Source organism: Apis cerana, linkage group LG3 (genome assembly GCF_029169275.1).
Source record: "Apis cerana isolate GH-2021 linkage group LG3, AcerK_1.0, whole genome shotgun sequence".
Classification (NCBI taxonomy): domain Eukaryota; kingdom Metazoa; phylum Arthropoda; class Insecta; order Hymenoptera; family Apidae; genus Apis; species Apis cerana.
The window spans coordinates 3,458,571-3,484,430 of NC_083854.1; the positions used below are offsets into that span (position 1 = coordinate 3,458,571).

General features: G+C 24.8%; 7 protein-coding genes across 24 annotated transcripts in view; 4 read left to right on the forward strand and 3 right to left on the reverse strand.

The window, feature by feature from the left end:
• The first annotated feature begins 22 nt into the window (after nt 1–22).
• Nucleotides 23–3,661, forward strand: LOC107997051 (dual specificity protein kinase TTK). The gene is made up of 6 exons (XM_017055392.3): nt 23–1,496; nt 1,577–2,269; nt 2,356–2,516; nt 2,602–2,813; nt 2,888–3,268; nt 3,347–3,661. The coding sequence occupies exons 1-6, from the start codon at nt 451–453 to the stop codon at nt 3,365–3,367; spliced, it is 2,514 nt and encodes an 837-aa protein (XP_016910881.2). The 5' UTR covers nt 23–450; the 3' UTR covers nt 3,368–3,661.
• LOC107997052 (nucleolar complex protein 4 homolog B) lies at nt 3,627–6,386 on the reverse strand. Of its 2 annotated transcripts, none has more exons than XM_017055393.3 (6): nt 6,004–6,386; nt 5,808–5,910; nt 5,157–5,570; nt 5,046–5,093; nt 4,593–4,956; nt 3,627–4,495 (listed from the first exon to the last, which is right to left on the reverse strand). In XM_017055393.3, exons 1-6 carry the CDS (start codon nt 6,136–6,138, stop codon nt 3,991–3,993), a joined length of 1,569 nt encoding a protein of 522 aa, XP_016910882.1. In that variant the 5' UTR covers nt 6,139–6,386; the 3' UTR covers nt 3,627–3,990. The 2 variants fall into 2 exon arrangements, with proteins under 2 accessions (XP_016910882.1, XP_016910883.1); XM_017055394.2 differs by having other exon boundaries at nt 5,808–5,948; nt 6,004–6,143.
• Nucleotides 6,387–7,657: 1,271 nt separating this feature from the next.
• LOC107997057 (ubiquitin-like protein 5) lies at nt 7,658–8,723 on the forward strand. The gene is made up of 3 exons (XM_017055406.3): nt 7,658–7,817; nt 8,325–8,520; nt 8,598–8,723. The coding sequence occupies exons 2-3, from the start codon at nt 8,343–8,345 to the stop codon at nt 8,639–8,641; spliced, it is 222 nt and encodes a 73-aa protein (XP_016910895.1). The 5' UTR covers nt 7,658–7,817; nt 8,325–8,342; the 3' UTR covers nt 8,642–8,723.
• Nucleotides 8,524–12,083, reverse strand: LOC107997053 (uridine-cytidine kinase). Of its 4 annotated transcripts, none has more exons than XM_062072210.1 (5): nt 11,751–12,083; nt 11,314–11,570; nt 11,092–11,237; nt 10,868–11,029; nt 8,524–9,341 (listed from the first exon to the last, which is right to left on the reverse strand). In XM_062072210.1, the coding sequence occupies exons 1-5, from the start codon at nt 11,877–11,879 to the stop codon at nt 9,223–9,225; spliced, it is 813 nt and encodes a 270-aa protein (XP_061928194.1). In that variant the 5' UTR covers nt 11,880–12,083; the 3' UTR covers nt 8,524–9,222. The 4 variants fall into 4 exon arrangements, with proteins under 4 accessions (XP_061928194.1, XP_016910885.1, XP_061928193.1 ...); XM_017055396.3 differs by having other exon boundaries at nt 10,868–11,014; nt 11,751–12,049; XM_062072209.1 differs by lacking the exon at nt 8,524–9,341 and adding an exon at nt 9,383–10,311 and having other exon boundaries at nt 11,751–12,059.
• Nucleotides 12,084–12,287: 204 nt separating this feature from the next.
• LOC107997105 (folylpolyglutamate synthase, mitochondrial) lies at nt 12,288–15,336 on the forward strand. 4 transcript variants are annotated; one of them, XM_017055517.3, is made up of 4 exons: nt 12,288–13,305; nt 13,425–13,543; nt 13,623–14,602; nt 14,684–15,336. In XM_017055517.3, the coding sequence occupies exons 1-4, from the start codon at nt 13,252–13,254 to the stop codon at nt 14,941–14,943; spliced, it is 1,413 nt and encodes a 470-aa protein (XP_016911006.1). In that variant the 5' UTR covers nt 12,288–13,251; the 3' UTR covers nt 14,944–15,336. The 4 variants fall into 4 exon arrangements, with proteins under 4 accessions (XP_016911006.1, XP_016911004.1, XP_061928192.1 ...); XM_062072208.1 differs by having other exon boundaries at nt 12,645–13,190; XM_017055515.3 differs by having other exon boundaries at nt 13,623–15,336.
• Nucleotides 14,938–21,925, reverse strand: LOC107997104 (neuropathy target esterase sws). 4 transcript variants are annotated; one of them, XM_062072207.1, is made up of 16 exons: nt 21,705–21,925; nt 21,119–21,520; nt 20,619–21,038; nt 20,222–20,541; nt 19,786–20,140; nt 19,417–19,710; nt 18,969–19,348; nt 18,686–18,854; nt 18,203–18,583; nt 17,856–18,131; nt 17,579–17,765; nt 16,989–17,105; nt 16,500–16,616; nt 16,082–16,402; nt 15,571–15,866; nt 14,938–15,432 (listed from the first exon to the last, which is right to left on the reverse strand). In XM_062072207.1, exons 1-16 carry the CDS (start codon nt 21,708–21,710, stop codon nt 15,331–15,333), a joined length of 4,143 nt encoding a protein of 1,380 aa, XP_061928191.1. In that variant the 5' UTR covers nt 21,711–21,925; the 3' UTR covers nt 14,938–15,330. The 4 variants fall into 4 exon arrangements, 3 of the variants coding, with proteins under 3 accessions (XP_061928191.1, XP_016911003.1, XP_016911002.1); XM_017055514.3 differs by lacking the exon at nt 16,989–17,105; XM_017055513.3 differs by lacking the exon at nt 16,500–16,616.
• Nucleotides 21,926–22,576: 651 nt separating this feature from the next.
• LOC107997060 (formin-binding protein 1-like) overlaps nt 22,577–25,860 on the forward strand; it is a 46,272-nt gene continuing 42,988 nt past the window's right edge. For all 8 annotated transcript variants that reach the window (XM_062072226.1, XM_017055416.3, XM_062072228.1 and 5 more), the window contains exon 1: nt 22,577–22,821. In XM_062072226.1, the coding sequence (XP_061928210.1) occupies nt 22,798–22,821 (24 nt within the window). In that variant the 5' untranslated portion in view covers nt 22,577–22,797. The remainder of the gene's footprint in view (nt 22,822–25,860) is intronic.

Consider the following 25,860-nt stretch of genomic DNA (forward strand, 5'->3'; position numbering starts at 1 on the left):
TTTGAATTTTATGACGTAAACGAAAAACCAGTATAATATGAAGCAAACAGTCTAAAACTATAAAAATTAATTATGAATTTTAATGAATACATTTTTTAAAATTAAGTGTTTTTGATGATATTTAATGAAATGTGTTTTATATTTTTATTAATACATTCAAGAATTATTTGTTGAATGTTATGAATCAAGTGATTTTTACAATCATAAATACGATAATGCTTGCTAATCAACAAAGTGAAAATAATTACAATTGTTTTGTTTTATTTCATCCTCAAGACATATTAATAATTTTTAGATATATTAGACATCACTTTGAACATCCAATTATTCTAATAGATTTGGATATTTTGAAGTGATATATTTTACATGCACATATCTTTATTATTTTTTTTACTAATATAAATTAATTAAAATTAATTAAAAGAAGAATAAATTTATATTTTTTTTGAAATGTCAGATTTATCAACAAATGACAGGCTTATGTTAAATAACATGGATTTCCAAAATCATACCAATTCACGTCCAAAATTTCAACCAATACGAGTAAAAGAATTATTACATTTTTGTGAAAGCGATGATGATGAAAGTGAGGATAAACCACAAGATTCTGATATTGAATCAGATTTTGATGATCCTCAACCTTTACCACAAGATGATCATGTTGAACATGATTCAATTCAATCATTATCTTTGCTTAATGTAACATCTAATAAATTAAAAGAAACTTGTAAAGAATCCATATCATTTAATAATAGTATAGAATGTGAGCCTGAAATTAAATCAACATTTCATGAATATGAACATAATATGACAAATGAAAATGTGAAATGTGAACATTCAAATCAAATGCAATTAAATATTCAAACTATTGCACAAGAAAAACTTTCACAAATTGAACACAAAAATAAATACATTACTAATACAGAAATTAAAGAAGAAATTAAAGAACAATTGACTCAGGATCAATTTTTAGACCAACAAACTTCTTGTAAAATGAACAATAATACTGAATCTATTGCTTCTACATTTCAATATTTTGAAAAGGTATCACAATTTGGAATGCATAATTTACAGAATATAAATTGCAAAAAGGAAGCATTAGAATCAGTAGAAGAAAAATTAATATCCGTAGCAAGTGAAGAGAAAATTCATCATGAAAATGTATCTTCAAAGGGTAAATCATTAATATCAGATACAGGAACATTTGTAAATTCTACTGATCAATGGTTACAAACTCCTTTAAAACATGCATCTAATTCTATACATCCAGATCCATGTTTCTCTCGTAGAAATATTATTCAAACTCCACAAAATAAATTATCAGATCCAACATCTAAAGATCATGGATTAGCTTTAACAGTTTCATCTCATTGGTCTCAAAATAATATAAAACAAACTCCATTACAGAACAAAAATATTAATTTCAAAGATTCTATGCAAACTCCAAAAAATTCTTTTTACTTTACATCAAGCATAGGAAAGAATGAAACTCCAAGGTATATATATTAATGTAATGTGATTTTTTTAGATATTGTTAATATTAATTTATCTTTCTTATAAATATATATAATTTTAGATATTTCGATACAGGAAGTAAATTAAGAAAACCTTTAGCAGACACAAGAAGTTTTATACAAAATGATGCTTATAATAGACATTTATTACAAGGATCTCAATTTCCTAAGGTAAATGAAGAAACACCTAAAATTCAAAATAAATCATCGTGTGAAAATTTAAATAAAACAGATTTGTCAAAACAAATATTTGATACATCAGAAAATGTTGAACATATGGAATTAAAAGAAAAAATATATAATCAAAGTAAAAAGGATAAGTTATCAGATAAAGAAACAATAAATAAAATATCAAATAAACATGTTCCACATTGTATCAAAAACAATAAAGAAACTATAAAATCAGTATATCAGAATCAACATTCAGAAGTTAGTAGTCAAAATCAACACCAAGAATTTAAAAAAGTTATAGATAATCCGTTAAATTTACAATTTTCAATGCCATCTAATATTCCAAAATCTAGGCAAAATAGAACTCTTTTTGTTAAAGGAAAAGAGTATTTAATTTTGGGTACACTTGGTCAAGGTATGAGTGGAGAAGTTTTAAGAGCACAAGATTTATCTTCTCTTGAGTTATGTGCTATTAAATGTGTTAATCTTAATCGTATGGATAAGGACTCAGCACAAGGTTGCTTAGAAGAAATTTCAATGTTACATAAATTACAAGCACCATGTGTTGTTAAAATGTTTGATTAGTAAGAAATTATTTTGCAAAAATATATATTATACATATATATGTGTTGACATTAAATTCAAGTTTTTTAGTGAAATTTTATTTTAGTGAAATTAAATATCCAATGGTATATGTAGTAATGGAAATGGGCGATACTGATCTCAGTCGTCTTTTAAAAACAACATCTCAAGAAAAACAAATTCCTCTTACAATGATTTTATATTATTGGACAGAAATGTTAACAGCTGTTAAGCATATACATGATAATGGTAAATATCTTAATGTAAAAAAATCATTTATATTATTAAATAGTTTATATATAAATAATTCTATTTCATATAAATTTTTCTTTAGGAGTAATTCATTCTGATTTAAAACCAGCAAATTTTTTATTAGTACGGGGACGATTGAAACTTATAGATTTTGGAATTGCTTCTAGTATGAATGCTGATATGACATCTGTTGTAAAAAATTGTCCAATAGGAACTTTAAATTATATTAGTCCAGAAGCATTAATGGATATTGGTGGAAATTCAGATTCTCCTACACAGAATGTTAAATATAAAGTATAAAAATAAATTTTTTATATATAAAAATAGAGATTAAAAAGAAAAATTATATGCAAATATTTATTTTACAGATAAGTTTTAAATCAGATGTATGGTCTTTAGGATGTATTTTGTATAGTTTAGTATATGGTCATACACCATTTCATCATATTCGATCACAATGGGCTAAAGTAAATGCTATAACTAATCCAAACTTAAATATTCCTTTTCCTAAAACTCTGTCAGAAGATGGTAATAAAATTATATTTTCACCACCAATTTTAATTGATGTAATGCGAAAATGTCTTCAACATAATCCAAAAGCACGACCAACAGTAGCTGAACTTTTGGAAGTAGAATATATTATGACTACAGGAGAATATACTTCAATAACACCTCCTGAAATTCCAGCAAATATTTTAGTGAAAATAAAGCATACATTGAATGAGGATGAATGGCGGCAATTAACATGGGTTTGTAATAATTTTTATATGATATTAATGATATTATAAAAAAAATTATTTTTTATATAAATTTTACTTATATTACAGATTTTGGAGAATAGAAGATAGATATAAATGAAATACTTCTAATTATCTCAGATTAAATATTTCTAATTATGTACATAGGTCTTTTTATACATAATAATTAGCAATAATGGAGGGCTTATTTAAATATATATATATATAGTAAAATATGGGATTATTTCACAATAGTTGTTAAAAATATGAGATTGTACCATGATACGATTTTAATTTGAAGTCTACTTATGTTTATTTATATGATATACATTAAGTAGACACATTATTGTAAATGAAACACGGGTGACTATTAAATTAAAATATCTTTCATTTTATTATCACACATTCATGCATACAAATGACTTTTTTAACAGAATTCATAGCATTCACGAGTAGCTATTGTGCTAGACAGCTGCATGATTGGAAATCTAAAAATACATATCTACATGTTGTTCGTGAAATAATGTACGCCGAATCAATTCCATTGCAATTATTTTTAGATTTTAAATAATACAAAAGTATGCAATATTTTCATACTACCTTTTAAATGTATAAAAAAACGCAAAAAGTTTAGCATTATTTTCTTTGCGTTTTCATTGAAAAACAGTTCCCTTTTTGATAACAATGCATATTGCACAATATGCATATATAATGCATAATTTTAATATCGCCAGTCAGTGCATTGTTGTTAATTGCCAATATTGCAATAGCCTTTCACCTTTTGGTAATGCCATAGAATTGGGTCTTTCAAATGTTAACATAATATCTTTAACCTTATTTTTTAATTCACTATCAAATAAATGTCCTCCAGTACGTTCTAATGCTGATGCCATGTCATATTCTACAGAAGGGAGAGGTTCGCGAATGAAACGTGCAGCACTAGCAATACTTGGTACTATATGCCACTGTAAAGCTTTGATTTCCCAAAGACTACTAAGAAGTGCATTGCTTAATAAAGGATCTCGTTCTTCCATTAAAAATGGATCTCCTGCATAATTATTTTCTTCTGATGAAATTTCTCCACCTTGTGGATGATCAATGAGACGTTTTAATCCAGGATGCCTAAGTAAAAGATTTCCAACAAAAAGTAAAATAATAAGAATATCTTCAGGTGGTGCTACAAGAGTCAAACGTGCGAGTCTTTTTGCAAAGGCAGCGACTAATGCTTCAGGTAAATGTCTAAAAAAAAGAATATATATATATTTTTATATAATTAACTATTATATATTATATAATTTATAAAAACAAAATATTTTTAACTATTTTAAGCACTTACGTTGAACTGAGAAAAAGATCGGATAAATAAAATAAACGTGCTTTATATTTTGTATGAAAAATTTCTGGTTCAAACATAGAATAAAGTTTGGTAAAAATATTTGGATATTCCAAATTATGTTTGGTAACTAGTAAAAATACACCTTGCAATGCAAGTAAACCAATAGGTCCATCTGCATCCAAAGAATCCATAAGAAAATCTGTTAATAAAACAGGTTTTTCTAAATGTGGCATAACTCTTTCTAAAAGAACTATTAATAATTGTTTATGTAATTGTGGTGTTAATTCCCAATGCATGACACAAGCCCAGACTTTATTCAATGCACGTCTTGCTCCAGCTTGATCCCATATAAAATTCTTAGTAGCTAGAAAAAAATACATATATATTTAAATTAAAAATAAAATAAAAATTAACTACATATAAAAAAAAGCATAATATCTATATCCTTGTTACCTTGATGTGGTTTACACAATAAATTCTTATTTTCAGACATCTCATTTTCTGTAATACAATTATTAGAAATTAATTCTAAATATAATAAAATATAATCTATTTAATTTATACCTTCAATTTCCTTTGGCAGTGATAGTTTATGTATAAGTTCAAGCAAATTTTTAATATAAATTTCATGTGGTTGTCTTTTTGGAGTAAGAGATGGAAGACATTTCCATGTATAATAAAGAGCATCAGGATATTCTATAATTTCTTGAAATCTAGATATTAAACCAGCATTGTCCTTCTCCGGTGAAAGCAATTTCATTAAAATGGGCTTTAACCGATGCAATGGAAAATAATATCCCAAACTGCCAATTGGCTCCAATGGATTTTTACCTTCCTCAGCCATAAGTTTTATAGCAGTAGTAAGAGCTTGTAATTGAATGGCAGGTCGACATTTTTCCATTGATGTAAGTATCTTTTCCCATATTTCTTCGTAACAGTTTCTCAACCAGTTGATATATCTTGCTTCAGGACTTGGCTCTGTTTCATAAATCTTATGGAAAAGCTATTCCATGTTTTTAAGCATGTACAAAATCAAAAATATATATATCTTTACATTTAACTTTGTGTCCAAAATATTTTTTCACAAAGTATTATACATGTAAAAATTTATAATTCTTACCATAAAATTTAAAAATGAATGAAAATGTTAAATATTGTTCACACACATAACAATTAATTGAAAAATATTAATTTTATATATAAATTTTAACATACCTGAAATTGTAAGAGATATTGTACGCTGCAAATACATGTCACCTCTTTTCAAAACTTCGACAAATATTGTTTCTATCGTAAGTAGACAAGACAAAGTGGATTCCTGATAGAGTGATCAGGAATTTTAATAAATGACATAACCTTAAAAAGTTGATACATTTATGAATTTTGAAATGGTTTTAGAATTTGTACTTACATCCCATTGAGAAATTATATCTACTAAATTATTTGCATGTTTTCTTGAAGTTAAAAATTCCTGTGCTTTTTGCCTTAAAAGTTTTGACGACATTTTTTGAGTGGAAGCGCCGGGAAGTTCTGCTGCATCCGCCATCGTTGAACATGAATTCAATAATGGCAGAAGATATCAAGAATATGCGAATATATTTTTTTTATACCTGTGTTCTTTTTTTTGAAATTACTTTATCCTGTAAATCTAAAATATTTTATTGTGAAAAACAAATTAAATGTGATGAATATTGATAATATATATTATCAATATATATATGAATAACATTTTCTGTATTAATTAATTCTCATTCAATTTGATATTCTACTACCAACTTCTTTATTTAAATGATTAATTTAGTATTCCCTTACCAACTTCTTTATTTAAATAATTAACTTTTATATATATAATTTGATTTAAATATACTTTGTGAACATCTTTTATGAACCAAATTATAATATTGATTTTTATTAAATTATCTATTTATAAAAAAAATGACATTTCTCAATAACTGATAATAAAAGAATAATTTCAATTATAAATAACTATAATTATTAATTAAATAACAAAAAATAATAAAATAAGTTACTATGTTTTACTTTACTTCTACGAAGTTATTAAAAAACAAATTTAACTTTGAGTTTCTTTTTTTTTATAGTTTTTTTTCTATATTTTCAACATCCAATTCAACATTATTATCCGGAACATTTTCAAAGAATGTTGATTTTAATCTATTTATGGTAATTTCTATTGTTTTTCTGTAATAATAATTTATATATCTTTCAATTATTTCAACAAATATACATACATTTATATAAAATAAAATAATATGAATACATATATATAATTATCTAAATTTGTATGAACAACAATTTTTTATTTCGAATGATGTAGGGATCGATTCAATTTTCTTCTTTTCAAGTTTCTCAAAAATTTAAGAATATCTAATAGGTTCTTCTGCAATAAAATATTTATCGGATATTTTTGAAATAGTTCTAAAAACTATTTCTGCTGCTATGAAATTTTCTTTAAAGTTAGATATAAAAAAAAGAATATTCATCCAATTTTTAGATGTAATATATAATAGCACATAATATACAAAACATGAATAGAAAGTTAATATATTTGTCGGACATCTTTGAAGGATCGATTCTAAAGACTAAAATATAAAAATTAACATACAAAAATGGAGCTTATTTATTAAGATATAATTGAAGTTAAATGAAATAAGAGTTTATGAGAAATAAAATAATTCTTTTATTCTATTCTTTCATTCTATTTTTACTTTGTTTAATTAATGTAAATTTAAATTGTTTATAATTTAATAACGTAAATTTTTACTAATATTTACTAACATTTTTATATGTCAATTTTTGTATTTATTTCTATTAATAATTATTTCTATTTAAAGATGCTCTATAAATATATCAAAATACTGTATATTATAAATAAAATTATTTTAAATGACATATATTTTCGTGTTCTTAATAAAAAATTTGTGTGAAAAAGAATAATATTTTTTTATAAATATCATGAGATAATTTCAATCATAAACAACTAGGATAATTGAATAAATAAGATAAAATTATGAGTTTTAATGTTACGTGTAAACATACCTTTAATATTAACATTGTAATTTTCGTAACACTGGTTGGTATCAATATACTTAAATGTATACATAAAATAATTTAGAAGTTCGATTATGAGCAAATTGAATCGAAATATTTCTTTTTAAAATACACACAAATAAAATTTATTTTTTAATAACGTTAATATAATAAATAGTAAGTAAATATTATATGTATTGGAAAAATTTATATAAAGAAATATTATATATAAACTGTAAACCGTTACAAGATATAGAAGTAAATGTAGAAGAATTAAAAATGTTTCGTTCATTGTAAATATTTTATAATTTGCAAAATTATTAATATTTATAATATAATAATTTTTATGATGGATATTTCCATAATTCAAGATTTCTTTTTTAAATAATCATTTAAAGAAATAATGTAAAGAAATAAATTATATATTTAAAATTATATATAGGTTATTTTATACTATTAATAAATATATAATTTTAAATATCTAAGTTTTACTTAATATAAATATATATTCATTAATATTAATAACAAATATATAAGAAATATATAAGAAAATATAGTTTATTATTTATTATATATTTATTGATTATTCATATTATTTTAATAACATTTAAAAATAATTTTGAAGTTTATTTACATTTTGACTAATTTTGACAAACATTTTGAATAATTATTTATTTTGGCAAGCAATCAAAAATAAAAAAAATGTTAGAAATAACATGCAATGATCGTCTTGGAAAAAAAGTTAGGGTTAAATGCAATCCAGATGACACAATAGGAGATTTAAAAAAATTAATAGCAGCTCAAACCGGAACTCATTGGGAAAAAATTGTTTTAAAAAAATGGTATACTATATATAAGGATCATATAAAATTACAAGATTGTATCCTTTCAAATAAAATATATTTTCAATAAAATAATTGTCAACATTATAATATTTTCTTTAATTTAACAAATTAGATGAAATTCATGATGGCATGAATTTAGAACTTTATTATCAATAATTAATATTTAATATTGTATAAATTAATGTGAGATATATATATATATATATAATAACAATAATAAATTTTATATATTTAAGCATCTTTTGATTTTGCATTTTATACAATTTACATATATAATGTATATAATTATTATACAATTAATGAACATAAATTATATTAAAACAAATATATATATAATAACTATACAATAACAGCAAAAACAATCTTAATTTAAATTATTGATACTAATGAGTGTTTATAATCCAGAAACTTACTATTTAATATTGCTATTTAATATTTAAATATTGCTAAATTATTTTTATAAATTGAAATATATCTAGAAATATATTTTTTGTTGAACTATAAAATGTAGTATTTTAATAACTTTTAAATTTCTATATATAAATAATACTAAAATTGAGTAAAAAATATAACTTATAGTATATTTTTTTTTGAAATTTAATTATCATTTCAAGTATATTAACTTAATATAGAATTATGATGTTGAAAACATGATTACTAAAAAAAAAAAAAAAACAAAAAATACAAAAAATACAATAACTCATTTAATTTTTTTAAGATTTTTAAAATTTTAGAAATTAATGTGGCCTCTTAGATAATTTTTCTGTCCTGTTTACTGAACTTTCAGGTTGGATTGTAACTCTACCTCTGTTGCTTAAGAAGTCTCTTATATGTTGCACTATCAAATCTATTGCCACTGTAACAAAATATAAAGTTTATATAAATGAGTGAAAGTAATTTTGTAATAATGGGGAACGTAACTTCTTTATTATTACTTCACTTATACAGTTTAAATAAACAATGTATCAAATTACATAATTCAGATTATAATTAATTTGTATAATAATGAAGATTTAATTGAGATTAAAATGATTTGAGCATATGAAAAATATAAATATTGAATAAACGGAATAGCACCATATTGAATAATGCAATTAAATGTTTTTGAATATGGCAGTATATGAATAATATGTTAATTTAAACTAAAAATATCACATTATTCAAAGAATTATACTAGGAAATATCTTATGTTCGCTTAAATTATAAAATTTCAATTTATATACTGATGCATAAAATAATTATTAATTGAGAAATAACATTATGTAAAAAAAGCTAAATTTTTGAAAACATACATAATTTTATATACATTGTATATTCATAATGATTCTTATAAGTAAATAATACTAAATCGTTTTTAACATAGATCAATCTTATGAGTAAACTTGAATAATTATGCAATATTGGAATATTTAATATTTAAACGAGGTATTTTGTATAATTATACACTATATCCTAGCTTTAGGAATAGTGAAATCTTACCTAAGTAAGATTTAATAAGTACATACATACTAGAAGCAATATTATTTGCGACTTAGTATAAATGTAATATAAATACGATTGTATAAGTATACAAGAGATATATTTTGTATTTAAAAAAGAAAAAGATTTAAGATTACTGCAAACTTTATCCTACATCAATATATAGTATATCAAAGTGTAATGTTTATAAGTGCGCATATCATGCTAAAATCATCTGCTGAGCGTTTCGGATGAGTTAGTCGAAGTACGCCTATGTTGATAGATGTATGGATGCTGCCTGGATGAGTTTTCAGCCTTTTTCAAACGCAAAATGTCCCAGATGTGGTGCACTATAAGGTCTATTGCCACTGTAAACATACAATAACCAAACCATGTACGTTCTTATATGACCTTCACTTTGCACTAACTTAAAAGATAACTTGTTTTAGCAGCCTTTACATACCAGGCAGCATCCATAAATGAATATGAATATATATATGTATGTGTATATATATATATATACACACATATATATATATACTCACATATATACATATATGAAGAAAAAATTTTAAGCTGCCTTATTAATCCAAATCTGCACCTGAAGTGTATTAGAGAATACACATTTTAAAATCATCATATAATAAATAGATTATATTATATATATTACAATATAAAAATTATAATATTAGATTATATCATAATTATAAAATTACAATTGATCTTTATAATCGATTAGGTGCAGATTTGATGAAGATGAATTTTGGTTATGATACAATGTAAATTATTTATATGATAGTTAATAACAGCTATTGCATATTTAATATTAAACAAGTGTAATATAATATAAATAATTTATGTATTACTAAATTAAATTGTTTCATGCAATACTTATATTATAATAATATAATTGAATTGATTTACCTGTATTGTCTGCACCTCTTGGTATAATAACATCAGCAAATTTTTTAGTAGGAAGACAAAATTCTTCAAATGCAGGTTTTACAAAATTCATGTATTGATTCAATACATAATCTAAGTCTCTTCCTCTTTCTTTTATGTCTCTTGGTACTATAATAATAGAAACTGATATTCAATTTTTACAATAATATTTAAAAAAATATTTAAACATATTTAAACATTTTTACCTCTTCTAGCTAATCTAGTATCTGAGTCGGTATCCACAAATAATTTCATATGAAATAAATCTCGTATCTTAGGAAAATAAAACACTAAAATACCTTCAAATAAAACAACATCAGCAGGATAAATCGTTGTAATTTGATCTTTCATTCTAAAATATCCGCCAAAAAATGATTAATGTAACATTATTACATATAATGAATATAATTGATTTAAATGATACATACAAACTGTTACTTCTATAATCATAGGCTGGTATTTCACATTTTACACCAGCTAATATATCTTGTAATGTTTGAAGTATCAAGTCATTATCAAATGCATCTGGATGATCAAAATTATATTGACCTTTTTCAGCTTTAAGTTTTTCAGCCGGTGATAAATCTCGATAAAAACTATCTTGTGAAATGCAAACTACTTGTCGTTGCATATGATCCATATCTACTTGTCCTAGTTTTTCCATTATACGTTTACATACAGTTGACTAAAAAAAAAATATATATAATTGATCATATATATATATATATGAAATATTAATTTTGCAATTAATAAACAATTTATGAATCTTAAATGCAGAGGTTAATTAACACAAAAAATATATTTTGTTTAAAATTAAATAAAATTAAAATATTTTAAAAAAAATATAAAATAATATATTGCTTACTTTCCCACTGGCAGTACCACCTGAAACTCCAATTAAAAAAGGTGTTTTACTTTCTAAACCGTTTAACTTTCCATTAATACCAAAAGACATTTTTCGTGGAGTAACAATATTCATTGACATATCTGCCATTATAAAAATTTTTTTTAGACTTTTTGAATTTGAGTAAACAATTTATTTTAAAAATGACACTGTAAGAATAGTTTTGCGCATAACACGAATGATTATAGTATAAGAATCAATGGAAATATAATATATATATATATATATATATAATCTGAACCACATAAATCATTACATTAAATACGCGCGCGCATCAATGAGCGATATTTAAACAGAAAACATTTATTAAGAATATTATAAATTATAAAATTAAATTTTGTACAAATTAGGTTATTTATATGTATTTATTTAACTTATACGTTTTCATAAATTAATATTTAATTTTCATTGTTTATTAAATTAAAATATGTCATTTGCTTTTATATTTATTAGCTCTTATCGAATTCTTTCATCACATTCTTTCATCAGTTTAGATATTATGTCTGATTTAGAAAGAAGAAATATCTATAACTTTATTATCTGATGAATTATTAATATCGGAAATAATCAGGATCGATAGATCTAAAGTTCATATGATCGATATCATTGCACATTCGTGCATCTTTGATCATCAATTTAGTTATTACATTGATTACTTATTTTTATGAAAATGAATTTTGTTTATGAATTTTGAACTTCGGAAGTTATTTTTTGAATTTATTTTTTTATTGTAGAGAATATTTAAAGAATTTGATTTATTTTAATATAATATTTTTTTATATAAATATATTGATTTAATTTTTTTTATATAAAATTTATGATATTCCTGCATTGTGAATTCATGATTTTTGTAGATTTTAATTACATCTGGTAACTCGTTTTATTGAATGGATTGTGATGTTTATAAATTTAATATTTATTGAATTTTTATAAAATTTATGAATTTATGAGTATTTTACCATTTTTATTATTTTGATTGATTTAGATTAGTAGTAGTATTAGTATTAGTAGTAAATTATGCCACTAGTATTATTTAAAATTAAAATTAATGATAAATATAATTGCAAAATTGCAAAAACAATTACGTATAATTTCATAATTAAATCATCATTGAATTTTTATGATCATATATTAATATAATTAATATAATAAAATATAAGGTTATACTTGATTATATTTATATATTTTATATATGTTGTTATCGATTATATATGTTAATTATGATTAACATATATAAAATTATAAGGAATAAAGGTCAAATCTAATTTGAACTAAATGTGTTGAACTGTTTTGATATTATTCTGTAAATAATTACATAACATTGATTTTATCTTTATTTTGTCCAATAAAATAATGCGAAATATATTTATCAAACGTTATGTTTGCAGTACAAGTTATGAGGTAATAAAATTTAATATAATTATTTAAAGTTAATGAATTTGTTTTTGTAATATACATAAATATGGAACAATTTAACAATTTTAATAACAATCCTTATGATGATAATTCATATGAGGTATAATATTTTATTGATTTACATTAAGTCAATAATAAATGATAAAATAAAATATACATTAGAATTATTTATTTAATTTATTTATTTCTTTATTTTTAAAATAATTTATTTATTTATAGGCAGCTATAAAAAAATTATATGGTTTACAAAGTAATAGTACATATTTAAAGTTAGCAACAAAAAATAATTCACAAACAAGTGATTATAAATTACTTGATACAATAAAATATTTAGTTCGGTAATAATTTTTTTTACATTAAATGGATAATATATTCTAAATATATTTTAAACATTAAAATAATTTAGTAATTTTACAGGTCTGGTATTACACTTGAAAAGTTAGATACTTTATCAGTAATACATGTAGGAGGTACAAAAGGAAAAGGTTCTACTTGTGCATACACAGAAGCTATTTTACGTGAACATGGTTTTAAAACAGGATTCTTTAGTTCTCCACATTTAATTAGTGTAAGAGAACGTATAAGATTAAATGGACAACCAATAAGTGAAATGCATTTTACTCAAAATTTTTGGAAAATATATAAAAAATTAGAAGATACAAGAGAATATGAATCTGATATGCCTGCATATTTTAATTTTTTAACAATTCTTATGTTCAATGTATTTTTAGATGAACATGTTGATGTTGCTATAATTGAAGTAGGTATTGGAGGTTTATATGATTGTACAAATATTGTAAGAAATCCTGTCTGTGTAGGTATAACTAGTTTAGGATTAGATCATACTTCTCTTTTAGGTAATTCTCTTGAAGATATAGCTTATCAAAAATCTGGAATTTTTAAATCAGGAACTATTGCATTTTCTGTTCCACAATTACCTCAAGCAATGTATGTATTAGAAAAAAGAGCAATTGAAAAAAACTGTAAGTTACATATTATACCAACTTTTGATGAATATAAGTGGGAAAATATTTCACCTACTTTGCAAATAATAAATAAAGTTCAACAACAAAATGCATCTCTAGCTATTCAAATGGCTATTGAATGGATACAATCTAAAACTGATAAAATTTCAAATGTTTTGCATAATTCTATAAATAATAATATATATTGTAAATATAAAGAAAGTTCTCAAATAATTGTATCTATGGATAAGGTGGCAATAGGTTTATCTTGTTGCAAATGGCCAGGTCGTATGCAAGTTTTAAAAAGTAGTATTGGTGACTTTTTTTTAGATGGTGCTCATACAATTGAAAGTATTAAATGTTGTATTTCTTGGTTCAATGATATAAGTAATAAAAACAGAGGAAAAAGATTTCTTATTTTTAACACATCTGGTAATCGAGATCCAATTAAATTATTAATATTATTAAAATCTTTATATTTTCATAAAGTATATTTTGTACCAAATTTTGCAGGAATTAAAAGTTTAGATGATGAAGTAAATTGTTCCTTAATAGATGAGCAAAAAATAAAATGTGAAATGAATTCTAAAATATGGGGAACAAATTCAGTAATTGTAAATAGTGTTTTTGAAGTTTTACAAGATATAAAAAATAATTCAGAACAAAATCAGATATTTGAAAAAAACCAAATATTAGTAACAGGATCCTTACATTTAATAGGCACAGTTCTTACTATTTTAGATCCAAATTTGACAATGAATACACAATTTTAATATTTTCAAAATTGAAATTATTTATATATATATTTATATATGTATATATTTAATTGTAAAATATATAAAAAGAACATTTTTTTATAAACGATAGAATTATATATTTAACAATTATATTAACAATTGTATCATGATAATACATTGATGATTAATATATAATAATACAGTAAGATATTGCATTGTTATAATGATCATAATCGGAAAGTACTTATTGATATTTTTTCGTAACAATTCTCTTTTGTACTTTAATATAAATATATTGTTCATAAAACTATAAGTAATTGTAAAGTTTTAATAATTTGTACATATGACAAGTATGTATATGTTTATGAATTGTACGATACAGGAGAAATAGATGATATTAAAATAAAAACTAGAAAAAAATGCTTAAAACATTTTGGTATGATAATCTAACTCTGATTCTGCTTCTGTATCAGATAAACTTAAAGAAACGCCAGTTCTTCGTCGTAAACGATTTTCATCAGGACTCTGAAACGTATAAAAATAATTTTTAAATGGAATGAAGTTTTGTATTTACAAAATACCTATTCAATTTATATTAATACTTAATTCTTGATATTTATATTATTGACTTATATTATTGTCAAAAAGAGTAGAAATTGATACCTGATCTAGAATACCGGCAGTGGGTTCAGAGGCATAACCTACTTCTTGTGCATCTTCTTCCAAATCTGCCTCGTATTCTTCTAATTCATCCGTGTCAGAATCAATTTCCAAATCTACATATATACTTCCTCTAGAGACTTTACACACCATTTGAGCTAAATCTGTAAAAGTATACGAAGATATTGATTGCTGATTTGCTGCTTGATGTTTTGCTCGTAATGCGCGGGCATTTTCTCTATCAGCATTAAAACGTGGTAAAACTCCAGCTTTTAATTGTCCTTCGAAATAAGTTTTTCCTATAAAAATATTAGATTATATATAATATAATGAAATTTAATATTAATTTTTTTCTTGAATAAATCATGTTCTAGTATCTATTAATCGAATTAAAAATAAAAAAAAATATTTTATACAATTTCTTTATATATATTATATATAATATTTATAAACTTTTAGATATAAATTTGTTAAAATATAAATATAAACATTTATTACATATAACATAATTTACCATGTTGATATCCAACATCTTTAATTTCATCAAAGTTAGCGAATTGGAGAGTTTTATATTTATCTATTGGTGGCCTGATGTATTCACAATAATCTGAGCTTTTAACTTCTTCTAATTGCCGTACACAACTAACATATGCCAATCGCGATTGTATGTCGGGCAAATTCGGAACTTTGACAGGCGTTGCAAATGGATTCCATCGTTTCCATAATAACCACCAACCAGATAAAGAATCTCCATAATTTGTTAAATCCGTGTCATCTTGTGACCCAACATCAATAGCCAAAATATGATGCGCTCCTTGCCTCAACATTTCGTCAGCTTAAACAAAGAAATTATAAAACCATATATTGAAAATTGATTATGATGGACAAATTATTATTTCTATGACATAATAAACAATACAGGTTTAAGATACCTGGCACGTTATTAACATAACACCCATCGACCAAAAGATGCCCGTCAAGAGGGTCGCAAATAGGAGGAAAGACCCCCGCAATGGTCATACTGGCTCGAATGTATCTCCATAGCAAACCTGAGTTGACTTAGCTATTCAGGATTTGACAAATGCATCTTTTATCAACGGGAGTGAGCTTATATAATTTTCAAGTTTATATTATAATCTTAAATTTTTAAATTTATAAATCGTTTTGAACTTATATCAATGAAAGCAACTAATATAATAAATTTCATTTTTCATTGATATAAAGTTATTTTTAATGTCCAGGTAATTTTATAAAACTAAAGAAAAAAATTATAAATATTTTCATCAAGAGCATATGTTTTCAATTCAAAGTATTTTTCAGTAAGTATGCTAATAATAAATTTTATAAAAATAGAAGGCGCAAGATTTTGTACTATATGATAACAAAGTTAGATGCATTTTTTAATGTGACGCTCAAATTACCTGGAAGGTTATTGACGTACCCGCCGTCGAGTAGGAGATGGCCGTCAACTGGGTCACACATGGGTGGCATATAACCAGACAAAGACATCGAAGCCCGAATGTACCGCCACAGCGATCCTAAACACGACGAATTAATTTCTTAAGTACTTATATATTTCTTTTTACTCTATATATTTTTCTACAAAATACATATTCTTAGAGCAAGAACCAATAACTTCAAAACTTTTTATTCATTATCATAAAAATATCTAAGAAAATTATTTTTTATATGTTTAATTTTTAAACGAAAAATAAAATTCGACATTTATCAATAAGCGATATAAAACGGAGAGTACGTCATTATGATTGAAAGCTCCAGAAAGCTCACTCCCGCTGTTCAAGCTTATTTCTATGCAGTGATATATAGTTATTTAAATTCAAAAAATTTGAATTAGAATATATTTATAAATTCTATAAATTTCATTAAACAGCGAGAGAGTTTCCAGTTAATTAAAACTAAATCATTTAAATTTGTTTTAAATTTACATTATCAAAACTGGAAACTATCAATGCTTTAAAAAGTGTTATATTTTTTTCATTTATGTACAGACCGTGTGTATGCGTACGCATACAAGAATCAGTGATGTCTGTAGTTAGTGTAAAGTATGGTAACCATAAATCTTCTATATATGTGTCTCCAAATGTTGCTTGAATTGTATTATTAAAATCTTTTCCAGAAAACATAGATGTTACTGGATATGTTAAATCCATTATTTGTCTCCACCATTGTGTCATTTTCTGTTTGAAAAAACAGAAAAACATTATAAAAAAATAATAATAAATTTGTTGATTTAAATATTATGAAGTATTTAATTCTATAATATTTACTTTGGACCATTCACGAGCTTTTTGCGTTGTTGTTGTTATATTTTTTTCCATACACCATAAAGCACCCATAAATGCTCCAATACTAACTCCTCCAACCATGTCTATAGGTATTCCAGCTTCGATAACGGCTTTAAGCATTCCTACGTGAGCTGCACCTCTAGCACCTCCACCTCCAAGTACAAGTCCAACTGAAGTTCCAGTTAACCAACGAGCAAGTCTACTGAAATCACTATGTATGTTTGGTTCAGACATCAAAACTTTAGAATACAACTCATTCTGGAAAAAATAGTTATATTATTAATACTTAATATAATATAAATAAAAATTTCTAATCTTTTATATCTTACAATTCTATATTGAGATCTTCTCGTAAACATTCGTTTAGGACATTGAATGTGATGATGACTAGAAACCCAAGATCTCATATTCAACCACTGTACTGTATTTGTAGGTCGCTGTCCGCTTTGTTCTTTATGTAAGAGTACTAATTCTTTTTGTGTTCTCATTACTAAACGTTCAACTTCACGTTCAGTTCTACCTATAGATGGAGGCTTATCTCCTAAACCCACAATAAGAATACAATCAGCTTGTCGAACACATCGTTGAGTCCATAATGTATATGTTGGATCACATTGATATAATGAAATTCGATGTTGATCTTCTTGTTGTGCAAGCCATGATGTTAGACGATATTCATTTGCAGGTTCCATTATAGTGCTACCTAATGTCTATTTATTAAACAAAAAAATATAAATATTTATACAATATATTTCATTATTATTATTAAACTAAATAAATTTATGAAATATTTATTAATATTAATTATTTACTTTTCGAACAACATCAGAAGTAAGACGTAAACATGGCCCAATAGCACATAATGAATGATAAAGTTCATATGTAAATGCAGTTAGAGGGACATCATCGGATACCGGAACTATTGCAACAGTTGAAAAATTTACTTGAGCTGGTCTTGCATCAACTGTCGCTGCGGCCCGTCTATAAATATTTTTATTTTATAAAAGATGAATTCAAATTATATTATAAGAAAAAAATTGTATATATAAATAGTTAACAAAATATTATATTATATTATTATAAATAGATATATACTGCGTATCGTTACTGCCATTTTTTGTATGCGCTTGTTGCCAAGTGCCAAGTATACGATGTCCAAGTAAATTTATAAGTCTTGTAACTACTATTGGATAACGAAGTTTTATAACGTTAAATAATCCTTCAGGAAGTTTTGCTAATTCAGAATCTCGTACTGCCATTACTGTTGTTGATCGTGGTGTTTGTGTAACCATTTCTACAATACCTACAAGATCACCTTTCCCATATTCCGCAACAAGTTCTTTTTTCCCATTTTTATATGTAATTACCGACCGAAGTCGACCACTTAATACAATAAATGTCGAATCTGATTCATCTCCTTGTCGATATACTGCTCTTCCACTTTCAAGAAATAACCAATCAAGTGCAAAATCAACCTTTTAATAAAAATGAATAATTAATTAACATTAATTATTAATAAATTAAATAAATGATATATTTTTACCTGTCTTACGAAGGGGCTAAGTCTTCGAACAACTGAATGGGCAACATGTAATACAACAGTTGGTTGTTCTCGCATAATAGCGAAAAATGTTGATTTACTAAGAAGTGCTATGCGACTAGAATGTTTTGCTCTAATAGTATAAAAAGAAGGTTCTCCAGTTAATACAGCTAAACCACCAACAATTTCGCCTTGATGAGCGCTAAACATATGAACTTCTTGACCTATATCTCTACCTTCTGAAACACGTTGACTAACTATTAATATACCAGATATAACATAGACAAGTGCAACATCCTGAAAAAATGAAATGTAAAATTGAATAAAAAATAAACATTTTTATGAATAATGTATAGGAATATTAACATTTACCTTGTGAGATTCTTCTTTCATCAAATATGTACCACTTGGTACTTCTCTAATTTGAACTTTACCATCTTTGAGTATTGAATCATCTTCTAATCCAAGTTCCCTGATGAATGCTTCTGTAGCTATTTGCACAAGATGTGCTTCATCTAATTGTTGTTGAATTGGTTCAGTAGTAATCGATCTTTTTTTGTTAGAATGTGAGTTTCCAGTATGTACTACATCTGGTTGTGATCCTTGTTGTGATGTTATAGGAGAAGTATTTGGCCAATGAGAATCACATTCTGGTACCATATCTGCTGTATTTTGACCTGATTGTGAACTTAAATTTTGATTTTTCCAATCAAAATTAGTTTTTTGCCTATTATGTATAAATAATAATAATGAATAAATATTAATAAAGATATGTTTTCATTTCATATTATATTTTTGTTAAACTTACCGTCGACTTATAACAATTGGTACACTTTGATGACTACTTAATGTAGAAATATGAACTATTTCATTTTTATCATGTTCTGATGAAATAGTTGTAAATGTATTGGGTTGATTCTCTATATTCTGGGTAGAACAATTTTCTTTAGTTCTTGATCTAACTGGAGATCCAGAAAATGGACTTTGTTTCTTTTTATGTGATCCTTGATTAACTAATTCTGCAGATAATCCAAGATATTGATGGAGAGCAGTAAAAGTGACTCTTTGAAGACGGACCATAATGACCTGGATAACTCGAACAAATGCATCAGGATGATCTTGAAAAACCTGTAAAGATGTAAAAATTGATTGTAAAAATCATAATTTGTTTCATTTTATGTTATAATTTTATAAGAATTATATACTTCTTGAAATGCATTCATTGGTAATTTTACTACAATAGAATCTTCTACAGCTCTAGCTGATACTGTTTTATAGGTACTTGTATGCCCAGTAAGTACATCTGTGAAGCTAAGAAGACTAGTTACTGATTCTCCAGTTTTTACTAATTTTAATGATATTTGAGAACCATCAGGTCCTGTAATATAAACATTAACTAAGCCTTGTTGTACAATAAATAAATTTTCATCTGGATCTCCAATTTTAAATAAGGTGCTTCCAGCTGGTAAATTCATAATTTCTGTATGCTTGCATAATTTAAGAAATACTGGTTTTTCAAAATGACCAAATACTCTGATACTTTGCAACATATATAAAGCATCAGGTGGTACTTTTTCTCCAGGACCTAGATCTTCTTCTAAATATTCAGCAGGTGGTTCTAAAACCTATTAAAATATTAAAATATAATAATAAATATAGAAGATAAAATAAGAATTAAAACAATTACACTTAAAAATTTAAATACTTTTAATTGTTGTGGTACTGTTTCTTTTTTAAGTTGCAAAAGTCTTCGTGCAAATCTCATTACAGCTTTTCTTTTTTTTCCTTGTCCAGTTGCATGTACTTGTCCACTGATGGATTTTACTTTGCGTAACATTTTTCTTCCATAAAAAAGTACTTTGTCTCTTTTTCTGAATCTGGGCTTGCCTGTACCTACTCCAACAAATTCTTTTACTTCTGGAAGAAATTCTTTGTTTTTCCATTTTCGCAGAATGATTATAGATACAATTAATAAAATCACAAGACTTGATATTATAATACTAAATAGGGTCTTTGATGTTTGGTATTCTGTAATTAATCTGCCAATCCATCTTGAAAAAATATAAGAACCCAAACTTTCATTACATTTATTGAATAATTCTACTACCTATAAAAAATAACAGAAAAGTTATCATAAGTTCAGCAATAAATTAATTTTGATTAATAAAATAATATTTATCAATATTTAAATTTACTATTATAAAAATCTATCTATAAATTTAATTTGATTTTATACTTCAACAAATAGATCAAATATTTAAAAATTAAATGTAAAATATGACAAATACAACCTCCATAGTAGGTATTCATTTCTTCCATCAGAATGTAGTAAAATGTTAAACAAAAAGTGTGTCACAAATTCATAAGTAAAAAATGACGAAAATCCGAGATAGATGGATTAAAACAATGTAGTTGCTTTGATATAAAGAATTACTTATCTACAATGAATTAATGACCTTTGATACTTCGCTCGAGTCATCCAGCGCCATTTTAGTCAATTTACAAGCTTGCAACTTACAAGCTTGCAGTTTTACTTTTATATATTTTATAAAATTACTATTAAATATTTAAAAAATGAATAAATTTATAAATATTTTCATAACCTGGTTGTCATTTTATTTATGTTTCATATAATTGTCATTTTTATCGAACTGAAAATCGAAGTTACAATTTGATAAATTTGCTTTGATAATTTTTTATATAAATTATAATTATTAAAAAAGAATAAAATAATTATGAAATAATTAAATATAACGAAAAAATAAAAAATATTATTTTTAAAATAATAAATGAGTTATTTCTTAAAATAAAAAAATAAAAATTATAAAAATTTATATATGAATTTATATTTTAATTTTATTTATTAGAATGATAAGCAAATATATATTATATTAGTTTTTTTATTTTAAAAATTATTTTTTTATTTTATAAAAAACTAATACAATAAAAGTGGAAAAATATATGCAGTAACGATTTATTTATTTTTTAATTATCATTTTAATTTTTAGTAAATATTATTTAATATTACTTGTTATTATCATCTTGGAATCGTATTGCAATTAAGATTTAAAATTATCCGCCAATATTAATTTCACCAATGATTAAACGTTTCCCCACTTAGTATCTACTTATATCTGCAAACTTCGATAGAGTGCGCTACAGAGGAATTCTGGGCGGTTTTTGATGGACAGTTGGGTCCAGCCAGTCAGTGGTTACGGGCCGACATGTTGAAGATATTTCTGTGATCGTATGCGGTAGGTCTAACGCGTGATTTTTCATGCGTCTTTTGTGCGTGTTCAATATATAAGAAGTGTTTTTGGATTGCGACGCTACATGTGAAGTGAAACAAGCCTGCTTGTGCCTGGTTTACCCGGCCCAGCAAACATGAGCTGGGGTACAGAGCTCTGGGTAAGTCTACTTTACTGTTTCTTTCTCTACTTATCTATCTCCATCTTTGTACTTTTATATAATGTACGCATATACAATAAGATTCTGTAATATACGTCAATATATTATCGGATGCTGACCCGTTGTTTTCGCCAACGCATAACAAGGATACCCCCCAAAACCAGTTCACGGTGGCAAACCACTCACGGGAGTTTTGCTTTTGCGGTTGCTAGCCGCGGGCGACGTTCTTCTCTCCTATATCCCCTCTTTTCTCACTATACCCAACCCGGGTATACTCATCACTGTGCTTCTTCGCTTCCTTTCTCATGAAATCTTCGATGAGTACCGGTGTGACAATATGACAGTAACTTGTCATCTTATTATATTACGAACTTCGTTAGTTTAAAGTATTAGGTTTGTAGAATGTTTTTATATTTTTGTATGTTAATCTATATATTGTCATCATTTTTTTAACAATATTATTTCGTTTTTATAATTGTATAACAACGTTATATATATATATATATATATATATTGTTTATTGAATTTCATGTATAGATATTCCGATTTGAACTTTAAATAAATATTCTATAGTTGTTTGTGAATTTAATGATTTTTAATAAATCTGAAGTATTAGTTGAAATTTTTTATATTTATAATTTAATTTAATTTCTTAAATAGTATATAGTGATATAGTAATTACTGATTTTTTAAATATTTTGTTCTTACTTAAAATGATTATTTGTATAATCTTACATCCTCATTATTTTTTCCCTATATTTTGTAAAAGAATTTATGCGTATCTATGCTTATATGCATAGTATTGAAAATCATGCCACTCAGGTTCGTCATCTTCCTTACTTTCTGTTCTTTATAAATAATTCATTCACGCATTCCAAGTCGTCGTTTTTGTCTCTTGCTATCTCTTTTACTCGTATAAGTTCAGAGATCGATGAATTTCTTGCAGCTTGGTCTTTGCTCAACGGTCAGTGAAAAGAATTAACGTATCTGATATATTTCATATATTGGATAGTATTTTAATTTTATTAAATGATTTAATAAAATTTCAGAATTTATGCTATTATTGTGCTATTATTCGTGGTATTGTGAATTTTAATTACATTTATCATTATAAATATATATTTTTTTTAAATTTTAAATCCAAATTTTAGAAAATTACAGAAATATTGGTACATTAAAATAATTTTAATGTACAATTTTATATCATTTAGGAATATAATATATGATATTGTAAGTATATATCTATTCAATGTTAACCTTACTTTCAAGGATTAGTAATCTGTAAAATAATTGTAACTTTTATTTTAATGTACAATCTATAAAGATTAGGTCAATCCATGAACATTTCGATACGAAAGCGTATTCGATTCTATCTGTCACTGTATATTACGATTCATTGACGTTCTACTCGTATTCCCTCGTGAATCATGATACGGGACGCGTTCGTGTTTAACCGCTAACGGCTGCTCGTGAGCATATGTACACGTACGATACGGGCGTGCCTCGCCATGCTCTTGACAGAGAAAGGGAGAATACAGAGAGAGTTTTGCTTTGAAAATTTCTAACTGGAATATAGTTTATTTTTATATAAATATTTGTTTCTTTTTTTATATAATAAGATTGTGCAATTAATATAGAATTATAATATAATATTTATGCTTATTTCTATCTTTTTATTGAAATAATTTATGAAATTTAACGTATATAAAGAAGTACAAGAAAATAATTTAAATTTATTTTTTTTTGAAGTTGCTATAATGAAGGAAAACAATTCATTAATCAATAAAGCATTCTTGACTTGTGAATTTTTCAAATACGGTTTGCATTGATGGCATTTACAAGGATACTTTCTTTCGTTATTGATTTAATGATAAAACTTTATTGTTTGTCAAACTTATCGATCAATGACGTTTTCCACGCTTGTACCTGCATTATCAAATATTTGCTCCAATTAAAAGCGAGTTCTTGCTTTTAAGTCCGATTGCAGATGACTAATTAAGGCAATCATTTTCTAAACTGCGTATATACATGTGTCTGTACATTGATCATAATATTGTTTCTTTGATTGTGTTCATACAGGTTCTTATCAGCTCGTATGAGAAAACAATTAACAGTGTAATGTCGATTTATTGCAAGGGACACGATATCGTTCGTGTATCATGTTAGTACTGATGCATGAAACAATTTTCTCGATAATAAATTTTCAAGAAATATATTTTTAGAAATATCATGTAAGATTTCGAATTAACTTTTTTAATTTCTTAGTTAATTATTTAGTTATATATATAATTAATTACGTAATCTTGCATTAAATTACGTGAACAAATTTATTATTTCTAGATTAGTTTAAAAGTCACATACTATGCATACTAAAATGCTTTTATTCATTGCTTGTATCTATTTGTTAATAAGTTTTGCAATAGTATAAGTATTTTTTTTTGCAAGTCATAAATAATATTATTCAATCGACATTTCTAATTTGTGTCGATGAACTCATTATGCTAATATTGTCGAGTTATTCGTATCGTGCAAACAAATTATTATCAAAATTCCTATACTATATAAATTTACGCATATTCGTATATTTTTTACGAATATTCATACAAATGATTTTCTAATCACTTTCAGCTTTTACGATATGATTTTTATCAGCTATTTCAGTCATTTTTAAAATAAAATAAAAATCATTAGAACTAAACAAATAACATGCAATTTTATAACAATATATAAATAGAATTAGCAAATTTGCTTTTCCTAGCTATAAAAAGCAAAAACAATGATAAAGAATTGTAAATAATTTCATCGATATTAATAGATCACATGTATTCTTTTGATCCAATATTACTGCGTATTTCGTTTTCAGAATTTTTTAATTGACAAAATCTTTGAAATGAAGACAATAAATTAATAAAATTTAAAAAATTTTAGAACTATTTTAATTGAAAAGATAACATATTCTTTGAAGAGAATTAAAAATTTGGTTCAAAAATGAGAAATTAAAAGTAAGCATTAAAAGTAAACACTATTATTTCTTTTTTA